The 23,985-nt window shown below is 45.2% G+C and overlaps 1 protein-coding gene across 1 annotated transcript in view; it reads right to left on the bottom strand.

The window, feature by feature from the left end:
• Positions 1-23,985, bottom strand: part of IL18R1 (interleukin 18 receptor 1) — a 119,358-nt gene that overhangs the window by 27,146 nt on the left and 68,227 nt on the right. The window contains exons 6-8 of the mRNA XM_073550646.1: positions 21,816-21,963; positions 10,310-10,446; positions 2,871-3,032 (exon numbers count right to left, since the gene is read on the bottom strand). Coding sequence (XP_073406747.1) covers positions 2,871-3,032; positions 10,310-10,446; positions 21,816-21,963 — 447 coding nt within the window. The remainder of the gene's footprint in view (positions 1-2,870; positions 3,033-10,309; positions 10,447-21,815; positions 21,964-23,985) is intronic.

Genomic DNA, 23,985 nt, shown 5'->3' with positions numbered 1-23,985 from the left:
CTGCTCAGGAGGTAGGTCTTGGTAGGCTTTCATAGGTCCTGGGGCCAGAAACGGAGAGATGACTTCTGCCCAGTTGTCCCGGGGTAGTCTTTCCCTCTCAGCCACTCTTCTCAAACATCTCCAGAGACGTCTCAACGTCGTCAGATTTCTCCATTTTGGGGATCGCTGTACGAACCACTTTCCGGACATAATGGATTCCCCATGAAGTTCCTGTTGTCTGCGACGCTGTGATGTGCTGCATCAACAGCTGGTTGGTTACCTGCTGCTGTTGTTTAAATATCTGCTACTGCTGTATAGCCTCTTGCTGCTGCTGTCGCATGGCCTCCATAATCACTTTTATCGAGAACTCCATTTCTGCAGAGTTCCCCAACTGGGTCTGTGCCATCCCTTTCACCCAGGACATAACCTGGAGTTCAGAGCAAAGATAAGCAAAAACAGCACGGCCTCACTGCGTCTGCCTGCATTCACGCCACCAATGTGTAAGGATTTGCTCTGGTAGGCAGCGGCAGCACCACAGTAATAAAGCAACACACAGGTTTAGAGTCCAAACTTCAGCGGTTTAATGACACTTTAAACAGTAGGTAGCAGAAAGTAAGGAAGAAAAAACACAAACAAGCTCCAACTTGGAGAATCACTGGTCTCAGACTCATCCTTTCACGGAACGGACTTAACTAAGCGGCTGCTTGTACAGCGGCGTCCGCCAGGTGCCATTCCCAGGGTTGCTATGAGTCTTGTTGCAAAACCTTTGCAGCATGTGTAGTCCATGAGGACAAGTTCAGGCTAACTCCAGCCTAGCTCCTCACACCTTGCACACACAACCCATATGCCAAACAACCATCTCCATTACAAAGCCCATAACGACACCCCCAGGTGAGGTACACATAACATGGGCTGATCACGTGATCGTGACATCACTGCAGGTCCTCAACCTTAGGGAAAATCCCGGCCAAATTTTATCCTGCTGGGAGAACGATATCTTCCATCCAGCACTATACCCTTCGCTGCACCACAGCTGTTAAACACTTCCATCAATATATATAAAAAAAATATCTGTTGTGGTGCCGTGGCCACCAGACCAGAAGAGACTCCAACAAAATGAAATTAAAATATTAATTTTTATTAAATATCAAGTTAAAATAGAAGGATATTAAAATAGACAGGGCTAAAACCTCCATGCTGAGGAAGGAGCACAATACAAATTTATAACATAATGATATGGAGGGATATCAAAGCAAACCACTATGGTGCAAAAAAGTCAATGTATAAATACTGCAGCAGCTACTATACTGTGTCAAAAGAATTGTTAATATTGAAAATGACTATTCATAATGGATGCGGTACATCAAGACAACAATATATAAGGTGATAAGTTGGGAGAGGCAGGTAAATCCAGGGAATTATAAGTAAAGAAAACAGAGAACAGTCACTCAATAAAAAAATGTATGGATATACCAATCCCTCAATAATGGCTGCCCAAAGAGTAATACACCACGGTATGTGAAATCTCACTCATTAAAAAATACTGTTTAATCATCAGAAATATAACTGGAATACACTTCCCATAGAAACATTCATTACCTGAGTAGGGCTAGTGAATAAATTATACGGCTGCTAGTGTTGCCCACAAGTGTTGGCATGGGACTGTACTCTCCCTCACCACTTGCTCGCTTCTTCTGGGGGCTTGAAGACTGGAGGTTTTATCCCTGTCTATTTTAATATCCTTCGATTTTAACTTTATATTTAATAAAAATTAATATTTTAATTTCATTTTGTTGGAGTCTCTTCTGGTCTGGTGGCCACGGCACCACAACAGACATTTTTGTGATATTCATTCAATTTACAGTAAAGAGTAGAATGATGTGATTTACCAAAAAGCTCATCTTTTCCCAAGACAACTGCTGGCCTTCTAAAGAAAAGTAGGGGCCACCTGCTGGCCCTCTATAAATTGTGAGGGCCTCCTGCTGACCCTCTACAATTAAAGTGAGGGCTGCCTGATGGCCCTCTACAAATAGCAAGGGCTGCCTAAAGGCCCTGAAAAAAAATTGTGACTTTCAGAGACCCTCCTTCATAAATTAGACAGGATGTGTCTGATCATGGCTCACACACCACATGGCCAGATAGGGCAGTAAAATTACATTTCCCGGTGAATGTCTTTTTCCCAATTGAAAGCAATTAAAACTTGCAAAAACACTGCTAAAACACTACGTGCAAACATACCCCATGCTGTGGAGGAGCATTTCTTTTTTTCTTATTTATTTTGAGTTATATACAAGTGATTATCCCGGAAAAAAATGTTTCTTAACATTTTTTCAAGTAAAATCCATTTTATCTTCGATTTTGTATGTTTTATAGTCACTCAGTAAAAGTGGCATAATACTCTGACAACATTGTTCCTAGCAGCGACCTTAGAGTCAGAGATGTGCTTTCAGGGGTATTCCCCATATTGTTCCCATACCATGCTGTTGCTATCGATTTTGCAATTTTTAGACTCCTAAGGACCTCTGGTGGGGGGCCAACAGAAAAAAGCTTGCGTTTCATATTGACTTACATAATACTCGTTACTCGGGTTGAGCACCCGACCATTAGTATTAGGAATGCCCTCCCAGCAGCAACCAGTAAGCCAGGAGGCTGGGGAGCAATCCACTTCTGACATATTGAGACTAACACTTTAAAGGGACAGGTTTCATATGCATCTGAATTAAACTATAAGCTAAGTATAATCCAATAATGCTGAACACACTTATAATGTGTATAACTGTTAAAGAGAATGTGTTGTGAGAAAATTACCTGGTAACATGAAAACCTGACAGAATCAATAGGTCATTTTCGGGTGACACATTCCCTTTAAAAGAAATAAATGTGACACTTACCCCCAATGGTTTCATCAACTCCAGAAATACTCCGGTATAACAGCACAATTTGTATTCTAAACAGTATGCACAAACCAACCAGAAATAGAAAGCAGACAGTGCAAATGATAGATGCAATGATTGATGTTGTAAAGACTTTCTTAGAAATATCTTGACTCTTATCTGTTGGATGAAAACAAAATGTCATTGAAACCCAAAGCTTCTACAGACCCACAGTGACAGATTTCTCAAGCAAAATAAGCATTGTAAGGCTTAGCTAGTAAATCTCATACCCATAAAATACAGCACAGTACTTCCTTTGCTGTCTCATGGGTGACTGTTGACTGTGTTGTTCAGTTATCATATTGACATTTACTGATGTAGATTTCTAGTATTCTATTCCCTTCACATGTCAGTATTTGTTTAGTAGTTCACCGAATTTATATCCCAGTAACCACGGCTCACATAGCCAATGTACCATATATAGCACCAAAAAACAGACTAAGATACCGTAAAAAATATTTTTTATTAATAACTCATTAAAATATTACTTAAAAATAGGAAAGATACCACAGTTACAATATCAATAGGTGGGTACCCCGGGTAATATCATGAATAATTCCATATTGCTATAACACGGGCACAAAAAACAGATACTCATACAATAAAGTCATATGTGGTCTATAATATTGGCACTAGCATTGCAGTACCCCTTCAATAGTATATCCAACTCACAGCTCTATACAAATACAAGTGCAGCCAATAGGTACAAAAAATAGGTATATACTCGCGTATAAGCTGAGATTTTCAGCCCATTTTTGGGGGCTGAAAGTCCCCCTCACGGCTTATACGAGAGTCATATATGCCAGGGGGTCAGCAGGGGAGCGGGGGTGTCAGATCATACTCACCCCAACTGGCGCGATCTCTGCATCCCCCCCAGCTTCTCCCACGGTCGCAGGCTCCTTTCTTCAGCGGTCACGTGGTACTGCTCATTAAAGTCATGAATATGCACATATTCATGACTTTAATGAATGGTACCACATGACCACTGAAGGAAGGAAGAGCTGCCGGAGACCTCGCTAGGAGGAGGTAAGTATATGCGATATTTACGTGTCCCCACACCATCTCTGCGCGTCGCTCTGTCTGCTGGGTCCTCTGTCAGTGTTGTTCAGGCAGGAGAGGGCGCGATTATGTGGTTAGTGCGTGCCGCACCCTCTGCTGCCTGAACAGTCACTGGTAGAGGACCCAGCAGGCAGAGCGACGTGCAGCGGTGGACCGGGGGGCAGGTGAATATCGCAGGTGCCAGGGCCCTGAGCCAGTGGTGACACCAACACCTGGCCCTCATAGCGTGCCAGTGTCCCCGCCTGCTCAGGACACCGGCACCTGGCCCTCAGCGACAAGAGGTGAGTATGTCATTTTTTTTCATTTGCAGCAGCGGCAGCATATGGGGCATAATCTATGAAGCATCTTATGGGGCAGCATATGGGAGCATAATCTATGGAGCATCTTATGGAGAATCTTATGGGGGCATAATATATGGAGCAGCATATGGGGCAGCATATGGGGCATAATCTATGGAACATCTTATGGGGCCATAACCTTTATGGAGCAACATATGGGGCATATAATTCTATGGAGCATCTTATGGGGCCATTATTAACCTTTGTGCAGAATTATATGGGGTGTATTTTGTATGGAGCATCTTATGGGGCCCATCATGAACTGTATGGAAGATTATATAGGGCTCCTGATTCAAAATGGATATTCAAAAATATTTAACCTACTGATGTCTCAATTCATTTTACTTTTATTGGTATCTATTTTTATTTCTGAAATTTACCAGTAGCTGCTGCATTTTCCACCTTAGGCTTTTACACGAGTCAATAAGTTTTCCCAGTTTTTTGTGGCAAAATTAGGGGTGTCAGCTTATACTCGGGTCGGCTTATACATGAGTATATACGGTACATATATCCAATGATACTAGTATAGTATAAACAACAAGAAGAGAAAGACTATAATATCCAGTGACAATATGGTCATACAATCAATGCTGACCCTTTTATAGCATGATAGTTCATATACAGTACATAATGGTGATTAAACAGAATTTATAACCTGCACATTGTTCTGATATAATTACCTTAAGTACCCGGGAACCCACCACACCCGATGTGCGTTTTGCATGGAAATGCTTTGTCCAGGGGTGGTTGGGTATTGGCCATGAAGAGTATTTATATATTTTACTTCCTATCAGGTGTCAGTTTCTAACCAATAGTAGATAGCGCTATATCTAATTGTTTATCCAGTTACCAAGGCTACTTGTTATGTGATTCAGTCACCCGGAAAAAATGTAGTATTATTAATTATATATATGAACTATCATGCTGTAAAAGGGTCAGCATAGATTGTATGACCATATTGGCACTGGATATTATAGTCTTTCTCCTTTTGTTTACACTATACTACTATCATTGGATATATGTACCTATTTTTTGTACCTATTGATATTGTACCTGTGGTATCTTTCCCATGTTTAAGTAATATTTTAATGAGTTATTATTAAAAAATAGCTTTTACTATTTTTTGCGGTATCTTAGTCAGTTTTTTGGTGCTATATTTCACTTATAAGCCAAAACGAAACAGGAAGCACACACATTAGATAGGTTGTTGGATGAACAACTAATGGTTGTCTTTTGTAGGATGATACGCAGACACAGCCATTCAAATATTAATTTGTAATGGCTATGTGTTATTCATACATATTCAATAACATATTTCAGTGAGTATATTCTTCTAAGAAAAAACATTTGCTTATGTATTAAAAAAATAAATTATTGTATGAAAACTTCAAGCACAGCGGCCTTCATCTCAGATAATAATGGTCTTTTGCTGGCCACCTAAAAGATAATTTGTTGTTCAATTTTACTTGATGCATGTACGCTATGGTTGAAATCAGACATTTTTAAGAACTTTAGTCTAATGTGTATAGGCACTTTAAGAGTCCTATTACAATGATGCCCAGAGTAATGGCCAGCTCAGCTAGTAGACTAGTAAAGTAAAGGGCCCTTTACACATAGCGATATCGCTAAAGCGTCACCGATTTTGTGACGCAGCAGCGATATCACTAGCGATATCACTACAGGTGATACTCACCTCCGACCGGCTCCCCCGCTGGCTATCGCTGATCGTGCAAGATTGGCCTGGTCCATTTCTCATCGTCGGCTTTCTGCTGGCGCTGACGAGCGAGCCATGGACGCAGGCGGAAGACGGTCACCCTCTCCGCGTCTGACAGGTAAGTACGACCGCTGCTGCATCGCTAGTGAGATCTGCCTGTTTGGCAGCTCACTAGTGACCATTTAGCGATGCACCAGTGGTCATATCATGGTCGGGATCGCTGGTGCATCGCTAAATGTAACGGGGCCTTTAGAAACCTTTAAAGAGAACCTGACAGTTCCCACATGCCTTCCAAACCACCAACATTTGTATGCTTGTTGTTAAAGCAAACCTGTTAGCAGGATTTTGCTAAATAAACTAAAGACATTGCCATGTTGCCACTGTTATACTGAATAAAATAATACCTGGGGTGAAGAAATCAATCTTGTGGTTCTTGTTTAGTCAGTGTTAGAAGTTTTCAGCTAATGATATGCCCATGTGGGTCGCCCTCACACCTAGGGTTGTGGGGTACTCGGAACCGGGCCCGCGGATCTCCACGAGTGGGGTTGTTGACACAGCAGCTATTACCCGGTCCGTGGCCCTGGGCGCCCATTGTAAATAGCAGAAAGGTTCATTGAATGATTTGTGACGCCACCTGTGGTGTTCGGCAAGAAAGGCGTTAAGCCGACGCTGCGAGCATATCCTCTGGGACAGATGGTGTAGTGCAACAATGATGTTGTGGCCCTCCACAGGTAGGGCAGTAGTCCCAGGGCAGTGTAGGTGAAGAGATAGGGGAGAGGCGTAGATGGTGCAGTGTCAGGCACAGAGATGTAGCAGTGCTGAGGGTGTTGGCGCAGGAATAAGCGGAGGACACCAGGGCATGTAGTTCCAAAGCTTTACTCACAGTCTGTTGTGCATACAGGTGCCTGCATCATGCTGTTTCCTCCAGGTCAGGAGCTCAGTCAACTTCCAGACAAGATGAAGTACGCCGTTCCAACACTCCGTCAACATATGTGCCTTTTCTGAATGTCTCCCTTTTGCGCCTATAGTGAAGTACTCTCAGTACTGAGTTACACTGGAGTTCCTCCTGTCAGATGTTCCTATGTACTCTCCTTGTATGGCAGACAGCTGTAGCCTGCTTCAGGGACTCCTTGCTACTAAGTCCCGGCTCACTCACGTTGCTGTTGTGCCCCCAAGTCTTGTGTGGGAATAAAGTGGTGACAACTTCTATTCCTCCGGTGTCTGCTGCAGGACCATTAGTATCCATACAACCTCGGGGACCGGACCCCGGCCTTGCGCTGTGAACTTGGGAAGGGTTCTGCTCTAACCCTAATCCTCAGTCCTCCTCTTCTCCTTACGTTCCGTTCAAATCTATCTTTCTTATAAAGAGTCAAGCTTTCCATCAATGTCTCTTTCCTGTGCCAGCATACCCAGGTCACTGAGGTCCACTGCAGCACTTCCCTCGTCCATCCCTCTCCGGGGATCTTCTCTCTCCTTCTCACCCCGTCAGACTCACTGACTGACTGACTAAATCCTAAACTCTTCCCATTCTTTTGGTGCAGATTAAGCTCCATCCACCTCCCAGCACTCTTCGTGTTCCAAGCAGGGAGCCACCAAAGGTGCTTTGCTACACTACTATGTTGTGTGGGATGCAGGTGTTGGAGTGTGGTCAGGTGTCTCCACCTTACCTGAATGGTGGGGCACCACACCTCAGGAGGAGGTGCAGTACCTCTGTGGCGACTGAACTCTCAGGGGCGCCACATATGCTTCGGGGCGACCTGTGGGCAGGTCTTTCCTTGGCTTCTCTGGCTTAAAGCAGGAAGATTAGACAGTGCCTACAGTCCTGCCCCAGAGCACAAGCATATCATAAGAGAAGGCATGTTTTAGGGAGAAAAATGCCTCCGGAGTCCAGATCTTGGGATTGGCACCCTTGCAGATCATCGCTGTGATGGAAGCAGTCCGGCATGAGAACTAAACTGGTGATAAACTGGTTGGCATATCCGAGGCATTGCTGAATTGCATTAATGCAATCTGGACACGGCCAATTGAGAATTGAAGACACCTTCACCGAATTCATCTTGAACGCAGTATCTGAGATAATATATCCAAGGAAAGGCAGAGAGGTCTGATCTCATACTAAGCGTACAGGCGCTGCTTCTCTCTGAGTTTTTGCAAGACTAGGCAAACATTTTTCCTATGAGAAGGCAGGTCTGGACAAAAAAACAGGATACTGTCCAGGTACACCACCATGCAGGAGAGATCTCTGAAGATGTCATGCACGTATTCCTGGAAGACAGCCGGGGCATAATTTAGCTCAAACAGCATAACATGGGATTCACAGTTACCGTCTCAGGTGCTGAAAGCCGTTTTCCACTCATCTCCTTGGTGGATGCAAACTAAATTATTGGCTCCTCGCAGATCCAGCTTGGTGAAGATCCTGGCACTTCTGAGGTGATCAAACAATTCTGAGATCAGAAGCAGCGGATATTTGTTTTTGTTTGTGATCTTGTTGAGACTTCTATAGTTGATACACGGTCAGGGCATACCATCCTCCTTTTTAACAAAAAGAAGCAAGCTCCAGCCGGTGAAGAAGACTTCTGGCTGAATCCCCTAGTCAGATTTTTCTTTACATACCTGGACATGGCTAGGGTCTCCGCTGCTGACAAATGATCGATACTGCCTTGAGGATGTGAGGATATTGGGAACAAGTCAAAGGATCAAGCACATGGCCTATGTGGTGGTAATGTCTCCACTTCTTTCTAATTGAAGACATCCGCATATGAGCAGTAAGCAGATGGCTGATTCGTCAGACTAGATGGCTTCGACAGTGGCTAAACCAGACGTACAGGAACAAGACACATTTCATGGCTAGACTGTCCCCATCAGAGCTCCTCACCGGATCTCCGGTCTAGGAAAGCTTCAGGAACACGTAACCATGAAGGGTTCAAGAGAAGTGGATGCAACAGACCAGAAAGTAAGGAAAAGGCAATGTTCTTTGTGTAGCAAACCTATCCTTTGTTCTACTTTCTCAGTAAAAACATGGAAGACATCAGATGTGTGACCTGGAGTCATGGGTCCTTTGCCTTGCAGCTGTTGCAAACCAAGCATTTCCCCATGCTAGGGCACTATTGTTTCAGCAGTGATTAGAGCATGGCACAGCACCTTTAAGGTCAGGCACCCACTCAGAAGTTCACCCTAATGCGGCAGTCTGAGCAGAATGTTAAAGTGAGAATGACATGTTCAGTTTTGTAAATTTTTGCTTAGTCGCAATCAATGTATAAGTTATGGTTGTGTGATCCATGTGCCCAATTCATCAAAGCTTTTATGCCAGTAAATAGCTTTGAAAAGTTGCATACTTTTGGTACACCACAAAGCTGTGCAGAAATTTAGCAAGTTTTAGTGTTCACACATCCTTTTTCATCCAGTTCTGATAGAATGGGTGGATCTGGGGTGGGATGGGGGTGTGGTGACCGCTGTTTGCCAAATTCATGATGAGCAGTGGCATTTACTACACTACAATTCTTATTCCAGCAGGGACTGGAGTGGGATGTGTGGCCAAGCGCATACAGAGGTACTTGTCAATTGTCCGATGCTCCTGATGCCTCTTCATGAATCAGGAGCTTCTGAGCACATTTCTTGTCTCTTTCTACATAATTTGGTTTCATACAGAAGTATGTCCATTTTGAAAGACCTTAACAATATATAGCTGGAGGATAAGAAAACTATTCAGCAAGCAAATTCCAACAATATCCACTACTGCCAATCATACAAATGTATACTGCAAGAGGAAGCATTTGCTTGACTTAGAGGAGTTTAACCCCTTCACGACCTTTGATGTATTTGTACGTCAAAAGTTGTGTCCCTGCCTTTGATGCAGGCTCACACACAGAGCCTGCATCTTTTCACCCATATAATGTCCCTACAGCTGTTAACCTATTAAATGCATTTAACACTCGCTGGTAGGGGTACGCGTCTTTCCACACTCCCATCGGCGCTCCCATGACGTGAGCTCTCATTCTCGGGATAAGTGGGGGTCCCAGCAATCCGATGGATAAAGGATAACATCCAAATTTCACAATGTCCCTTTAACAGATGTGCTTATTTATAATGTACTAAAGATGTAGCTATTAATTAAAATGAAAAATGGCACATGGTCGGTGGGGGCCTTATTAAAGGTTTCTACATGTGTTCCAAGGAGCATTAAACCTCTGCTTCTCTTTCTGTCAAAACATAAAATAATATGGGATACAAAGAGGCTATTTGAACTTGAATAGCAGTTATGGACTTGATAAAATTCAATGTCTTACCTTTCAATTTCATAGTAATTAGCCTTTTGTCATTGCCTTTATAGCTATCAAGTTTGCATTTATATTGATACTTGATATCATTGTAGCTTACATTAATTATGTGCAGCTCCGAAATCCAAATTGAACCCTTTTCGTCTCTAAATAAAAGCAATGGCAAAGCATCATTTAATAAGTAAAAATGTAATGTTTTCTCATCATCATTTTAAGTTTATGAAAACGCTTACTTAAGTTTTCATAAAAGGCTTACCTTTAAGCATTAAAGGTGGGGTTTCACTTTTTGGTATTGACATCAGCATAAAGATAAGTCATCAATATCAGATCGGTGGTGTCCAACACACGGGGCCAATGATAAGCTGTTACCAGCTCTGGCAAGATGCGAACAGTGTACAGAGTGGAACGCCACTACTGTCACATGGTTTAGTGGACACTGATGGGTTTTGCAGATCAGCTCTTATTTGTACAGAAACTGATTTGCAATACATGGGAACAGCCCCTAAATAGTGTGTCGGAGCCATGTACAGCTCAGTACTGCCTAAATTTGGCCAGTACCAGAGCTGGTAACAGCTGATTGATAGTTGTGTTGGACCCCACTGATCTGATATTGATGAACCTAACCTGTGGCTAGATCAATATTATACTAGTGGACAAAAAATGTAATGCTCACAACCCTCCATATACATTTATACACACACATCACCTCTAACATGTGAAAAAAGTAGTGCACATTAAGATATGTTGCACTAATGTGCTTGAAATAGTCTGCCCAGGTGTTCTCCATATTCTCTTCCATTGCCCAGACCTTTAAAATGTATCCAGAAAGTGTGAAGTGTTTAGAGTTAGAGCAGAAATTATATAAAATTATAGAGCATACATTGATCTACATACTGTTTAAAGTCTGCATCCCATCTGGAATAGCTGACCCCAAATGCTGAGCTCCCCAGATCTACTAGTACAATCCCAGATTTTTTGTGCTCTCTAGCAAATGCTAGTGCCCTTTTCCTGTTCCACTGATTTCCAAAAGTTCAGTAGTAAAGCTAGTAATGCCAATGAAACATTATAATAGCTTCACCCACTCTGAGAATCTTGGCACTAAAACTCACATGTAGCATTTTCAGATTAGGCATATGTACCATTAGTGCAGAGTAGTTCTTGCTGTTAGTACGTTACTGTGGGAGTGGGGTGAATGTGAGAGGAAGAGGGGGAGAACTGAGTTAGGGTAGTGGGGGTGGGTGGCGCTGTAGGGGCCTTGTCTTCCATTTCTTGGATTATATGCAATGCAGTCTTATCTAATAGTTGTTGTCTGGGGAGGCTGGAGGTAGGGGGCTTATTATATTGACAGTTTAGGTCTTATTATGAGCCCCAGCCTGTTAGGGTATGTGTAGGGAAGGTGACCTGACGTACGGACGTACGTGTCAGAATGGAGAAAGATAGGTATGCACAGTGTAGGTAGGTGTCAGTTATTATAGAGGGGAAACAGCTAGGAAAGTGTAGTGGACGTGCAGTACCTTGGGTGGACATTAGATGGCAGGGAGGAGTGTGAGCAAAGGACTTTACAGCAGCTTAGGGCTTTAGAAACCATTGGTCATGGGGTGCATGGTGACAGTTAGAGTGACAGTTTCAAGGAACCGGGAGAGTTATAAATACTGAGGGAGGGTTCCAGAAGGTTCCAGTCCCCAGGGGGAGCTCAGGTGACAGGAGGACTACGCCAGTCTGTGTGCCCTGAGGAGAATCCGACCAAGGGGACTGAGGAGAGGAAACGTCAGGGGGGTGGTCCTGACAGGAAAGGACCGCAGCAGAGACGAGGCTCTGGGTGAAGGACACCGTATGTAACACGACGACTGAGCAGTAGAAGCGCTGTTGGTTTACGGGCCTAAGGCGGCCACAGTGACGGACCTGTCAGGAGCGTCGACAGTAAAGGAGGGGACGGTGTGTGCAGACACGTCCCTAGTGTACGGTGTGAGAAGCGGCTCTGGAAACGGAGGGCCGCGAGGTGTGCCGTCAGTCGGACGGCCAGCGTGAATAAACTTGGACCTGTTGCACCCAGAATCTACCTCCATCGTGTCTCTGTTATCATCTCTGCGCGGTAAGAAGTGGGACCACCCCCTATCATCCCCCAGCTCGGCCCACTACCGACACTACATTTGGCGAAGTCGGCAGGATGGCCGCCGCTAATACCTCATCTTCTGCGGCAGACCTGCCTCAAAGAATGGAAAAGGACTCGGACTACTCAGTTTGGATTACAATTACCGGTGGATTACGATTGGCTTACCAGTGGATTACAAATGAGGAGCGCAGTGATGAATCTGTGTGGCCAGTAGAGGATCCGGGGCGGTACCAGGGACAGTGCAGTATGGCGGTGCTCCTTCAACGCAGAGGCGAGGTCCGGGTGTTCGCAGTTGTTCAGAATGGACTGGGACCCCCTCCAACGTACCCCCGTGGACAGCAGTATGTGCCCGGAGGCCGACGTTTCCATATATTGGACCCTGACAGGTGGGTGGAGAGGCCTGCCAACGCCCCACCCCACAGAGGGAGTGACACCGAAGAAAAGCTTGGGAGCGGCTGTTTGGCGCCATTCGATTGCTGCCCACCGGACGGTATGAGACGCTGCGGGTGTCGGGGCATTGGCCGCTTAGAATGGCAGTGGCGGCAGGAGAACGAGCTGAGACAGAAGACGTCATCTCCGGGTCCATGGGCAAGAAGAGGAGTCTGTGCGGAGCCCGTGCGGAGCCAGAAGGAGCGGCCGCCATTGATACCGGCGGAGAGTCTCCCCGCGGAGCCCCTGAGTCTGGAAGCTAGGCCCGCTGAGCAGCGAGTTGGAGAGCGGAGGCTGCGGGATGAGCCGTGCGGTGGTGTGACGGAGGCCGCGGCGCCGGGGAAGGTGAGAGTTCCCCCGGCCCTGCCGGCGGCTTCACAAGCGGCCCCTATCATTTTGCCACAACACGCAGCCTCCAGTGTACCGGAAGGCCCGGCTGCGGAGGGCCCTATGCTATACGTGGAATTGAGCAAGGCCCTAGCTCCCGTTCCCGAGCCTTCCCGCCCGGAGTCACCAGGGCGGAGCTTATTTACAGAAGGCGCGGTTGCGCTCCCTCGGCCGGTGTCAGCCTCATCACCCGAACCGGCCGTTACTCCGGCTTTGCTGGAAGTTGTGGATGCGGCCTACCCTGCGGCCGCGGTAATGCCAGTATTGGAACCGGCTAGGGTCTGTTTAACGGGCCCTGTGGACCAGCCCTCCGGAATCACGGCTGCTCCCATCCGCTACCCGGCCCCAGCGGCTGCTGGGCCACAGATATCATCGACCGCCTCTGCCCCGCGCCCTTTCTCGGCAAGGTCCCGCCCACCGGACTCTGGGACTGGCGCGGTACTAAAACAAAAGAAGGTTCGAGAGCAGGAGGTATGGAGCCTGCTTCATTCAAAAGGGGAGGCTGGCATGGCGGTGGAAAGATCCCGGGGGCGGCTGGTGTACACCAATGTGGCCCGGGGGTATGGCTTCATACGTGATCAGACTGGTCAGAAGGTATACGTGAACGTAGCCTCCATACGCCACGGCCGTGCCCTGGAAATAGGGGACTTTGTCTCTTATTATAAAGAATACTGCCCCCGCGGGTATTATGCGGTGGAAGTACTGGCGGTACCTGAGGAACGCGAACCCCCGTAAAGAGGACTGTATTGGACACTCCCTTCACCCCAGGAGTTCCACGGCTGTGGGCCCCTTGCTACCGGCCATCAGGAGATGGCCTGGACTGTCAGAGTCTGAAAGAACAGTTCTAGTTTTAATAAAAAAAAATGTTTTAGGTGATTAAGCTGTTTTTTTTTAGAATGTTCCTCTTACAGGATGTTATTTTACTGATTTGGAAACTTGACAGAACGGGGATACGAAGACAAGAGGGAGTGTTCATGTCCAAGGAAGGGGGAGGGAAAAGGAGTACTGGCGATGTTTATTGTTGAACGTTGAGTTTTAAAGCAAAAGAAAATGAAAAAAAAATAATATAAAAATGGGTACTTGTGCTATTATAAAGTTGTTTATTGTATAATATGCCAAAGTAAAATGCAACAGGTCCGGGTAAGGGAAGGTCTGCGGGACCAAAGGAAAGTGTGAGATCCGGTAGGGATCTAAGAGTTGAGGTCTGGGAGACCGGGACGCCGACCATGACATGTAATTGAAAGAAGGAAAATGAGTTGGAAGACGTGAGAGAGACAGCCGTCCTAGGTCAGGTCCCCAACACCACGGACACCCCTGAAGAAGGAAAGGCGGGCGCCGGCAATGATCTGGTAGGTGTGTGGCCTCAATCATGGCGTACCGAATAGTGAAAGGTGACAGAAGGGGAGAGTAGGGGAAAGATACACGCCGTAGAGAGAATACGGGTGTACCTTGCCCAATGTGAAAGACGTTGTCATGTGGCGTGCGCGCTGGTGAGTAGCAGTAGGCTGCTCAGATCATAGTGCTCCCAGTAAGGTTCGGCCCCCGCAGATAGTGGGTTTGGCTCAACAGCTGGTCCGACAACAGAATGTAGGTGTAGCTTCAGAACGACAAAGGCAGGGAAGACGATTGTCGAGGACGACAATGGACAAAGGAAGGGGGAGTGTAGGGAAGGTGACCTGACGTACGGACGGACGTGTCAGAATGGAGAAAGATAGGTATGCACAGTGTAGGTAGGTGTCAGTTATTATAGAGGGGAAACAGCTAGGAAAGTGTAGTAGACGTGCAGTACCTTGGGTGGACATTAGATGGCAGGGAGGAGTGTGAGCAAAGGACTTTACAGCAGCTTAGGGCTTTAGAAACCGTTGGTCATGGGGGGCGTGGTGACAGTTAGAGTGACAGTTTCAAGGAACCGGGAGAGTTATAAATACTGAGGGAGGGTTCCAGAAGGTTCCAGTCCCCAGGGGGAGCTCAGGTGACAGGAGGACTACGCCAGTCTGTGTGCCCTGAGGAGAATCCGACCAAGGGGACTGAGGAGAGGAAACGTCAGGGGGGTGGTCCTGACAGGAAAGGACTGCAGCAGAGACGAGGCTCTGGGTGAAGGACACCGTATGTAACACGACGACTGAGCAGTTGAAGCGCTGTTGGTTTACGGGCCTAAGGCGGCCACAGTGACGGACCTGTCAGGAGCGTCGACAGTAAAGGAGGGGACGGTGTGTGCAGACACGTCCCTAGTGTACGGTGTGAGAAGAGGCTCTGGAAACGGAGGGCCGCGAGGTGTGCCGTCAGTCGGACGGCCAACGTGAATAAACTTGGACCTGTTGCACCCAGAATCTGCCTCCATCGTGTCTCTGTTATCATCTCTGCGCGGTAAGAAGTGGGACCACCCCCTATCAATCCCCAACTCGGCCCACTACCGACACTACATATGTTTCCATGGGCTCAAACCAGCAGCGCTTTGGATGCAGCACGTCTCCACTCCGTCCAAAGCGCTGCCAGCTTTTGTACGCGCGGTGATTCCGCATGTGTTCATTGAACCATGTGCAATCACTGATTCCTTATACATAGAACTGTGATATTTATCTTTTCGGAGACTGAGCGTCTCCACAAGATAAAGACATGCTGCGGTCTAGAAAGACGCGCCACATGTCCAGTTACGCAGGGAAGCCACGGGTGTCCCTGCACGCATAGTGACTGTCCGTTTACTGACCGTGGAAACATACCCTTAGTATAATAAGCACCCATACAATAACAATGGCACAAGCTGCACTTTATTTAAAGGGATTGTCTGATCTAATTCTACAAGTCTGCAGTTACTGCTATATGGCATTGGCTGCAAAATTGTGAATCGTCACATCATGTACACTGAGGATTCACCATTGCCCATATCTACAAGTTTGCATACTCCTGGCCATGTTCTAACTGTGCGGCCTCACTCAATAAAAGTGTATTGAGCAAGACCAGAAACAGTCTAGACAGAGTGTGGCCAGTTGTATGCAAATACCATACTTGAGGTCACATGACATGCTGATTCCGACTCCTGCCAGTGTGCTGTGAACGCAATGTGAGGATTCACAAGTCTGCAATCACATGGAGTCACTGCAGACTTGTAGCATAGAACTAGACAATCCCTTTATTCATTTCCTAATAAGCAGCTTATTATTTGTATAAAGTTATTAAAGGGGTTGTGCGGGTTTGGAATGCAAATCTACAGTCACTATATATGACTGCAGACTGGCAAATCATGATAGGGTGCGGTGCACCTGCTGTCCTGAGTTCCAAATATCATCAGTGTGGTTATGTGACCACATGTTTGCTATGTGTATGCTTCAACTAGATATATTTGGTTTCTCTCAATAGAAGAGAATAGAGAGAAGCCAAAAGAGTCTAGTCAGCACATTCAAATAGCATACATGTGGTCACATGTCCGTCTGATCACATAAGTGATGCTAGGGACTCATGGGCCATTATTACTGTACCTAGGGGGACTCAGGAGACTTTATTAAATGTGAAGTGGGCACTTAAGAAGCATTATTATAGGGGCACTCAGAGTATTGTGAACATCAAAGGTGCACATGGGGGCATCATTAATTTTTAGGGACAAAATGGAGCACTGTTTTCTAGAGCATTTGCACAGAGCAGTAATATTTTAAAGGGGTAGTTTTACCATCCAGACAGCACAAAGGGGGATTTTACTTTGTAAGAGACACAGTGCTGGGCATTACTATGCGGGGAACAGTGGTGGCATTATTATATGGAGAAATAAGAGGTTCAGTAATAGGGGCACATATGGCAGCAGCGGCTCAGTATTGGGGTATCAGCAAAATGTGGAAGTTGTGCAGGTCGGAAATAGATGGTGATGGGGCTGGAAAAGAGAAGTGAAGTGAAATGTGTCTTTGTTGTAATCTCTGCAGCCGCGACAAGGCGATCTGTGCCTGGTTTAAAAGACTGGAAAAGTGAACGACTCCATTAGAAACAGCATCACCTGTAAGTCTCTATAACTGCACTGTTAATCACCGATATGTTCTTTAGTACTGATATCTACCACTATATATTCACCATATGGTGGTAATATATCAGTGTGGGTGTTCGTATAGAGATTTTTAATATCAGTTACAGCCCGCTCATCTGCCGATACTTGATTTATCACCTGCATCTTTTTGTATTCTTTTTGAAATAGTAAAACAATACTACTTAAAAAAAACATTATTACATTTTTGTACATTTTTTCATTTTTGTTACTGATACAGCTGGCACCTTTAGTTTTGGACTGGAGAACTTGGGGCTTTTGTACATGTGGGTTGCACATATATAGCACTGGACAGCCCACCTGCTCTAATAAGGTGGGGTCACTAATAGGCTGAAGTCAGACACTGTGCACTACCTGTGTATGATTGGCGCTCTATGCAAGCCGTATCTTTGTGTATTTATAATATTAAGTAACCACCCTCTCAATGAATGATCGGCATGTGAGTGGTTGTTTCGTCAATAGTTTGCACCTGTGCATCCTGCTAGTGCATTGGTAATCTGACTTGGTGTTTTAAAATATGGCTGCTTTTTTCTGTGATGTTTTTTGAATTGGATGTCATGGGAGCTCTGCAGCCAACCAATGACTACTGATGAGCTGCAACTGACACACTGTTATACTTAGGTTGGGGGGCCCAGTCAGAGGTGTTTCACCCCCCCTAGGCTGAACCCTTAGCTATGCCTCTGCCTAAGGCCATCTCTCCAGCATTCCTATCTGCTCTCAGGCTGTCTTCCTCATCATTCCTCTCTGCCCTCAGGCCATCTCCCCAGTGTACCTATCTACCCCCAGGCCGCCTCCTAGGTGCTCCTCTCAACCCTCTTGCTGTTTCCTTAGCACTCTTTTCTGCCACTGAGTCTTCTTCACAATGTTCTTCTCTACTTTCGAGCCACTTCTTGAGCTTTCCTATCTGTCCTCAAGTCGTTTTCTCAACATTCCTCTTTGCTCTTGGGCTACCTGCTCACTGTCCTCTCTTCTCTTCGGCCGTGTCCTGAGTGTTCCTCTCTGCACTCAGGCCATCTCCTCAGCGCTCTTCTCTGTTCTCAGGCTGTCTCTTTACTGCTCCTCCCTGTTCTTGGGTTATCTCCTCAGCATTCCTCCCTGCTATTAGGCTGTATCGACATTCCTCTCTACAATCAGTCCTACTCCTCAGCATTCCTCTTTGCCCATAGGCTGTCACCCCAGTGCTCCACTCTGCTTTCAGGCTGTCTCCTCAGCAATCAATATCTGCTCCCAGGCCATCTCCTCAGCGTTCCTCTGCTCTGAGGCAATCTATTCAGCATTCCTTTCTGCTCTCAATTCATATCCTCAGCCTTCTTAACTGACCTGAATCTATCGCCTTAAAACTCCTTCTCTGCCTTCAGGCAGTCTCCCAAGTGTTCCTATCTGCTCACAGGCCAAGTTCATTGTGCTCCTTTCTGCCTTATAGCCATCTCTTTAGCCACCTTTCCTGCCCTGGGGCGATATTGTCATCGTTACTTTCTGCTATCGAACCTTCTCCTCAGCATTCCTCTTTGCTCTAAGGCCATCTCTCTGCTCTGCATTTGTATCTGCTCTCATGCCATCTACTCAGCATTGTTCTCTGTCTCTTTAGTGTTATTTCCCACCAAGGCGATCTGCTCAGCATTCCTCTCTGCCCTCAACTATCTCCTCAACATTCTTCTGCTCTCAGGCTATCTTCTCTGCTCTGCATTTCTATTTATTCTCTCCTCTCTTGTGTTCTTATCTACTACCAGGTCACCTCCTCAGTGCTCCTCTCTGACCCCAAGTCATCTCTTCAATGATCCTTTGCTCTCACTCAGGCTGTCTCCTGAGAATTCCGCTCTGCTCTCAGACCATTACCTCAGTGTTCCTCACTCCCCCAGGCTGTCTACTCACCATTCCTCTCTGCTGTCAGGCTGTCCCCTTGGCCTTGGGGCAGATAGGAATGCTCTCTCTTCAGCATTCATCTATGCCCTCATGTCGTCTCCTCAAAATCCATCTGCTCTCAGGCCATGTCCTCAACTTTCCTCTTTGCCCTCGGGCTGCCTCCTCAGTGTTTCTCTATCTGCTCTCAGGCGTTTGTTCAGCACTTCTCTTTGTAATCAGATTGTCTTCTTACTTCTCATTTCTGCTCAGATTTTCTCTCTGCCCTCAATCTATCTCTTTAGCATTCCTCTCTGCTCTAAGGTGGTTTCCTCATTGTTCTTATCTTCCCTCAGGCCTTTTCCTCAGCATTCCTTTCTGCTCTTAGACTGTCACCTCAGTGTTCCTCTCTGCCTTCAGGCCATCTCCTCAACATTACTCTCTTCTTTCAGGCCATTTCCTCAGTGCTACTCTCTGCTATCAGACCATCTCCTTAACGCTCCGCTCTGCTTTTAGGTCATCTCCTTAGCTTTCCTCTCTGCTCTAAGGTCATTTCCTCATAGTTCCTCTCTGCCCTCAGGCTGCCTGCTCAGCGTTTCTCTTTGCTCTCAGGCCATCTCTCTGCATTAATACCGGCTCTCAGCCCACCTTCTCAGTGCTTGTCTCTACCCTCTTGCCATCTCCTTAGCATTCCTCTATTTTTGGGCCATCTTACCAGCATTCCTTTTTGTTTAGGGGCTGTTTCTTCAGCATTCCTCTTTGCTCTCAGGCCATCTCTTTGGTATTCCTCTCTTCCCTCAGACTTTCTTGTCTGTGTTCCTATTTGCTCTCAGGCTATATCCTCAGCATTGCTCTCTGCCTTCATGTGTCTCCTCAGTGCTGCTCTAAGGGTATGTTTCCACGGTCCGGAGTTCTTCAGTATTTGCTTCGGATTGGACGCTGCGTACAGCTGCAGCGTCCAATCTGCAGCGTCCAGATGTTACAGCATAGTGGAGGGGATTTTATGAAATCCCATCTCCACTATGTGTGCATGGCCACATCCGGTGGCCCTGTGTAACCGGACACGCAGCGCGTCTTTGTAGACCGCAGCATGTCTATTTACCTTGCGGAAACGCTTAGTCTCCGCAAGATAAATAACACAGTCTATGAATAGGATGCGGTGATTCCGCATGTGTTCAACGAACACATGCAGAATCACACGTGCATACAACAGGGGGTGGAGCAGGGTATCTGCTGCGTCCAAAGCGCTGTCAATACGCCCCATGAACACATACCCTAAGGCAATCTCCTCAATGTTTCTCTCTGCTCTCAGACCATCCCCTCAGCTCTCTGTTCTCAAACTGTCTGCTCAACACTCCTCTTCGCTCAGGCCATCTCCTAAGTGCTCCTCTTTGCTCTCAGGCTGTCCTCAGACTGCCTCCTCAGCGTTTCTCTCTGCTGTCCTGCTGTCTCTTTAGCATTCCTTTCTGCAACCAAGTCCATCTCCTCTTTATTCTACTTTGCCCTCAGTCTCCTCAACATTCCTATGCTCTCAAGCTATCTCCTTGGTGCTTCTATCTATCCTCAGGTTGTGCCCTCAGTGTTCCTATCTGCTCCCAGGCTTTATACTCACCCTTCCTCTCTTCATTCAGAATTTCTGACAACAGGCTGTCTGCTCAGCTTTTCTCTCTGCCCTCAGACCCTCTTGTTAGCATTCTTATCTGCTTTCAGAAGCCACCTCCATGTTCCTCTCTGCCCTCAGGCCATCTCCTCCACAATCCTCTCTACTTTCAGGCAGCCTTGTCAGCATTCCTCTCTACTTTCAAGCCATTTCCTCAGTGCTTCTATCTGCTCTCATGTCATCTCCTTAGCTCTCCTCTCTGCTCTCATGCCATTTCCTTAGCTCTCCTCTCTGCTCTCAAGCCGTCTCCTTAGCACTTCTTCCTGCCCTCGGGCTGTCTGCTAAGTGTTCTTTTCTGCTGTCAGGCCATTTCCTTACCGGTCTTTGCTACTTGTACATATGTTTTAGGCTTCATATCGTCTGAACACATTAGAGCCCCATTTATGTGTCCTTTGCCATATGGCAGAATGGAATACATTTCTCTGGTACTGTATTGGCAGTGGCCAGTGGTATACCTCCAAAGGAGGTGGACCATGCAGTTGCTTCCACTTTCCTCCAGTTTTCCAAATTTGGTCCTGACTTCCAAGCCATAAGTTCATATGGTCAATAATATGACTCAGTTACCGTACTTTTTTTTTTGGAGACAAATTGGACTTTTACTAAGAGGCTACATGATTTTTACATATGCCCAAGCGTACAGGTTCTATGAGATGGAAGCCTAAAATGTATAATACAACACTGTGTTATAATGCACTGTAGCTCATCATGGCCACATTTTAGGCTATTTTATGCGTTATGAATTATATAAAATGATCATGGGTTCCATGTTTTTCATTTTAAATTATCCACGATGGATGTAATAGGTCCATTTTTATCCATTTTATAATAAATCTGAAAGGATTCAATCAGTCATATTGGCTCAGTCCATCTTGTTTTTTTCTTGCCTAAGCTGGAAAATTCTCCTAAAATCATCTGAATTGTAAAAAATTATGCCAGAATACACTAGTGATCCTGTGTGTAAAAGAAGTACACTATTCATAATGGAAAACTCTGATTGCGTTAATTGTGTATTGTGATGTATAAAATCAGTGAACACTAATATAGATATCATTATACTTACGTTTCCTCCATGCACATTTTATCCCTGAATGAAGTGCAGTAATCCACATGGTAATCCATGTTAGTTCCGTTTGTTATTACCCAGTAGAGGTTGACACCCCGACAATTGTCACCAACGAAAGCCTCACATTTTAGGCTATGATTCTGTCCTAAGAAGATCAAAATCACATGTTCAGTATTTGCTTACAAGGCTCTTCTGTTAGAATGGTTCTGTAACAACCAGAGAGGCACTAATAAAGCTTTATCTTCCACCAGAAGTCATTATTTATTTCTGCACATAGCTCACTAAAAATAAAATAATAATACTGAGTGGATATGCTTGTGAACAATATTGTCTGCAGTTTGTGGGTAACCTAGCTGCCAGGGTTTAAAGGGAGTCTCTCACTCCAAAATGTATTTTAAATGAGCTATACAGTGCTGTAAGTGATTTAGCACCTATTACAACCATACTAGTGCTGAACTTGTTACTGGTACGGCGCCTGAGAAAATCATTTTAAATTCATATGCAAACGAGGACATTCCTGTGCAACTTCGGGATGGCCAAGAGCAAAGTGAATCATTACGCCTCCTCATTTGCATATCTGAGCCCTAGCCAATACATGGTCTTGGACCACCACATTTTTTTACAAACAAAAAATAAACCTGACACGGTGAACCCTTTTTGGGGACTGGTTTTTATATAATCGTTCATGATCCGATGTTCCGGACACAAAAGATTATATATTTTACCCCTGGTGAGGCGGGAGTTAGATACCAAATCAGGGGGACAGTCATAAATCCTGTGTGGGGGTGATTTTTCAGATTCAGACAGAAAAAGGTGTCAGCAAAATTTCCAAATTTTTCAGGTAACCCAGTGGGCAAAGTTTTAGAAAACTTTACAGATAAGGACATACATCAAATTTCCAGCAAACAGTATAATACTGGTCTTCAAGGAGAAGAAGAAATGTCAGCACTCATTTCTTCTCCTTGAAAGCTTAATATATGTTTTGGATCTTGCACCGCTCTGAAAAGTTCTGTGCATGAGTTTGGAGGAGTGGCTCATGTTTCAAAATATCTCTTCAATGTGCAATTTTATCAGTGAAGACATACAGAAGAAAAATGATTATAATCGTAAAACAAAAAAATAAATACAATAATTCATTATTGTTATTTTTTATTTTTGTTTTATGATTGTAATTTTTTTTTCATGACTGAATTGGAAAATTGCTGCATCTTTGATAACTGCAGCAGATCAATTTGTTCAGCATTTTTCAAGTGCAAAGTCTCAGCTATCAGCTTTTGCAGCGTTTTTGGTGGAAAAAAATGCAGGTACAGCAGGATGTAAAACCCATTTATTTTTGTGATTTTCCCAAGTACAACCCCTGGCAAAAATTATGGAATCACCGGCCTTGGAGGATGTTCATTCAGTTTTTTTGTGAAAAAAAAGCAGATCATAGACATGGCATAAAACTAAAGTCAATTCAAATGGCAACTTTCTGGCTTTAAGAAATACAAAGAAATCAAGAACAAAAAATGTGGTAGTCAGTAAGGCTAGTTTGACACTAGCTTATTTTCCACACAGCGCTCGGCGCCGCTAAGCCCCGCCCCCTGCCCGCCCCATCCGGTCATCGCCGCCTACTATCGCACACGGCTGCACACGATCTGCGCACCCTATCTTTAGCATAGGGTGCGCAGACCATGCGCTGGCCGTGCATTAGTAGGATTTTAGCGTGCGCTGCACACTTTTACAGGTGCGCCGAGCGCGCCAAAATGCAGCATGGTGCGTTTGTCGCACAGTATTATTTTTAACAGTCTGTTCAGTATAATTATTATTCTTTTATCACCACAGTTGATTCAGAATCTAATGTACTATGCTGTAACTCTGAAATGTAAGCTTGTACGTTGCACCCATTAATCCTCATAGTGTTATTTCTGCTGCGGTTACATTTAATATACATTGTGGTCTTGGTGGATCTAGTTCTTGGTATTTGGTATATATATATAAAGTAGCATCTCCTTTTTACAGTAACTTTCAATTATATTGATTTGAGTTCAGATAATGGCCTGTGGTTAATCATAGGTTGCATTTGATGGTAAATCACTCTTTCCTTTACCTCTCTTTAACCTATTTTACCCAATTAAAGACTCATCTTAAAGATAATCTTTCTATAAATAGCATTTAGGTTACATAG

The sequence above is a fragment of the Dendrobates tinctorius genome, unplaced genomic scaffold (assembly GCF_039654945.1).
Source record: "Dendrobates tinctorius isolate UK_male_01 unplaced genomic scaffold, ASM3965494v1 ptg000166l, whole genome shotgun sequence".
NCBI lineage: Eukaryota > Metazoa > Chordata > Amphibia > Anura > Dendrobatidae > Dendrobates > Dendrobates tinctorius.
Note: the sequence above shows the minus strand (reverse complement) of the source record. Positions and strands in the feature narration are given on the sequence as shown.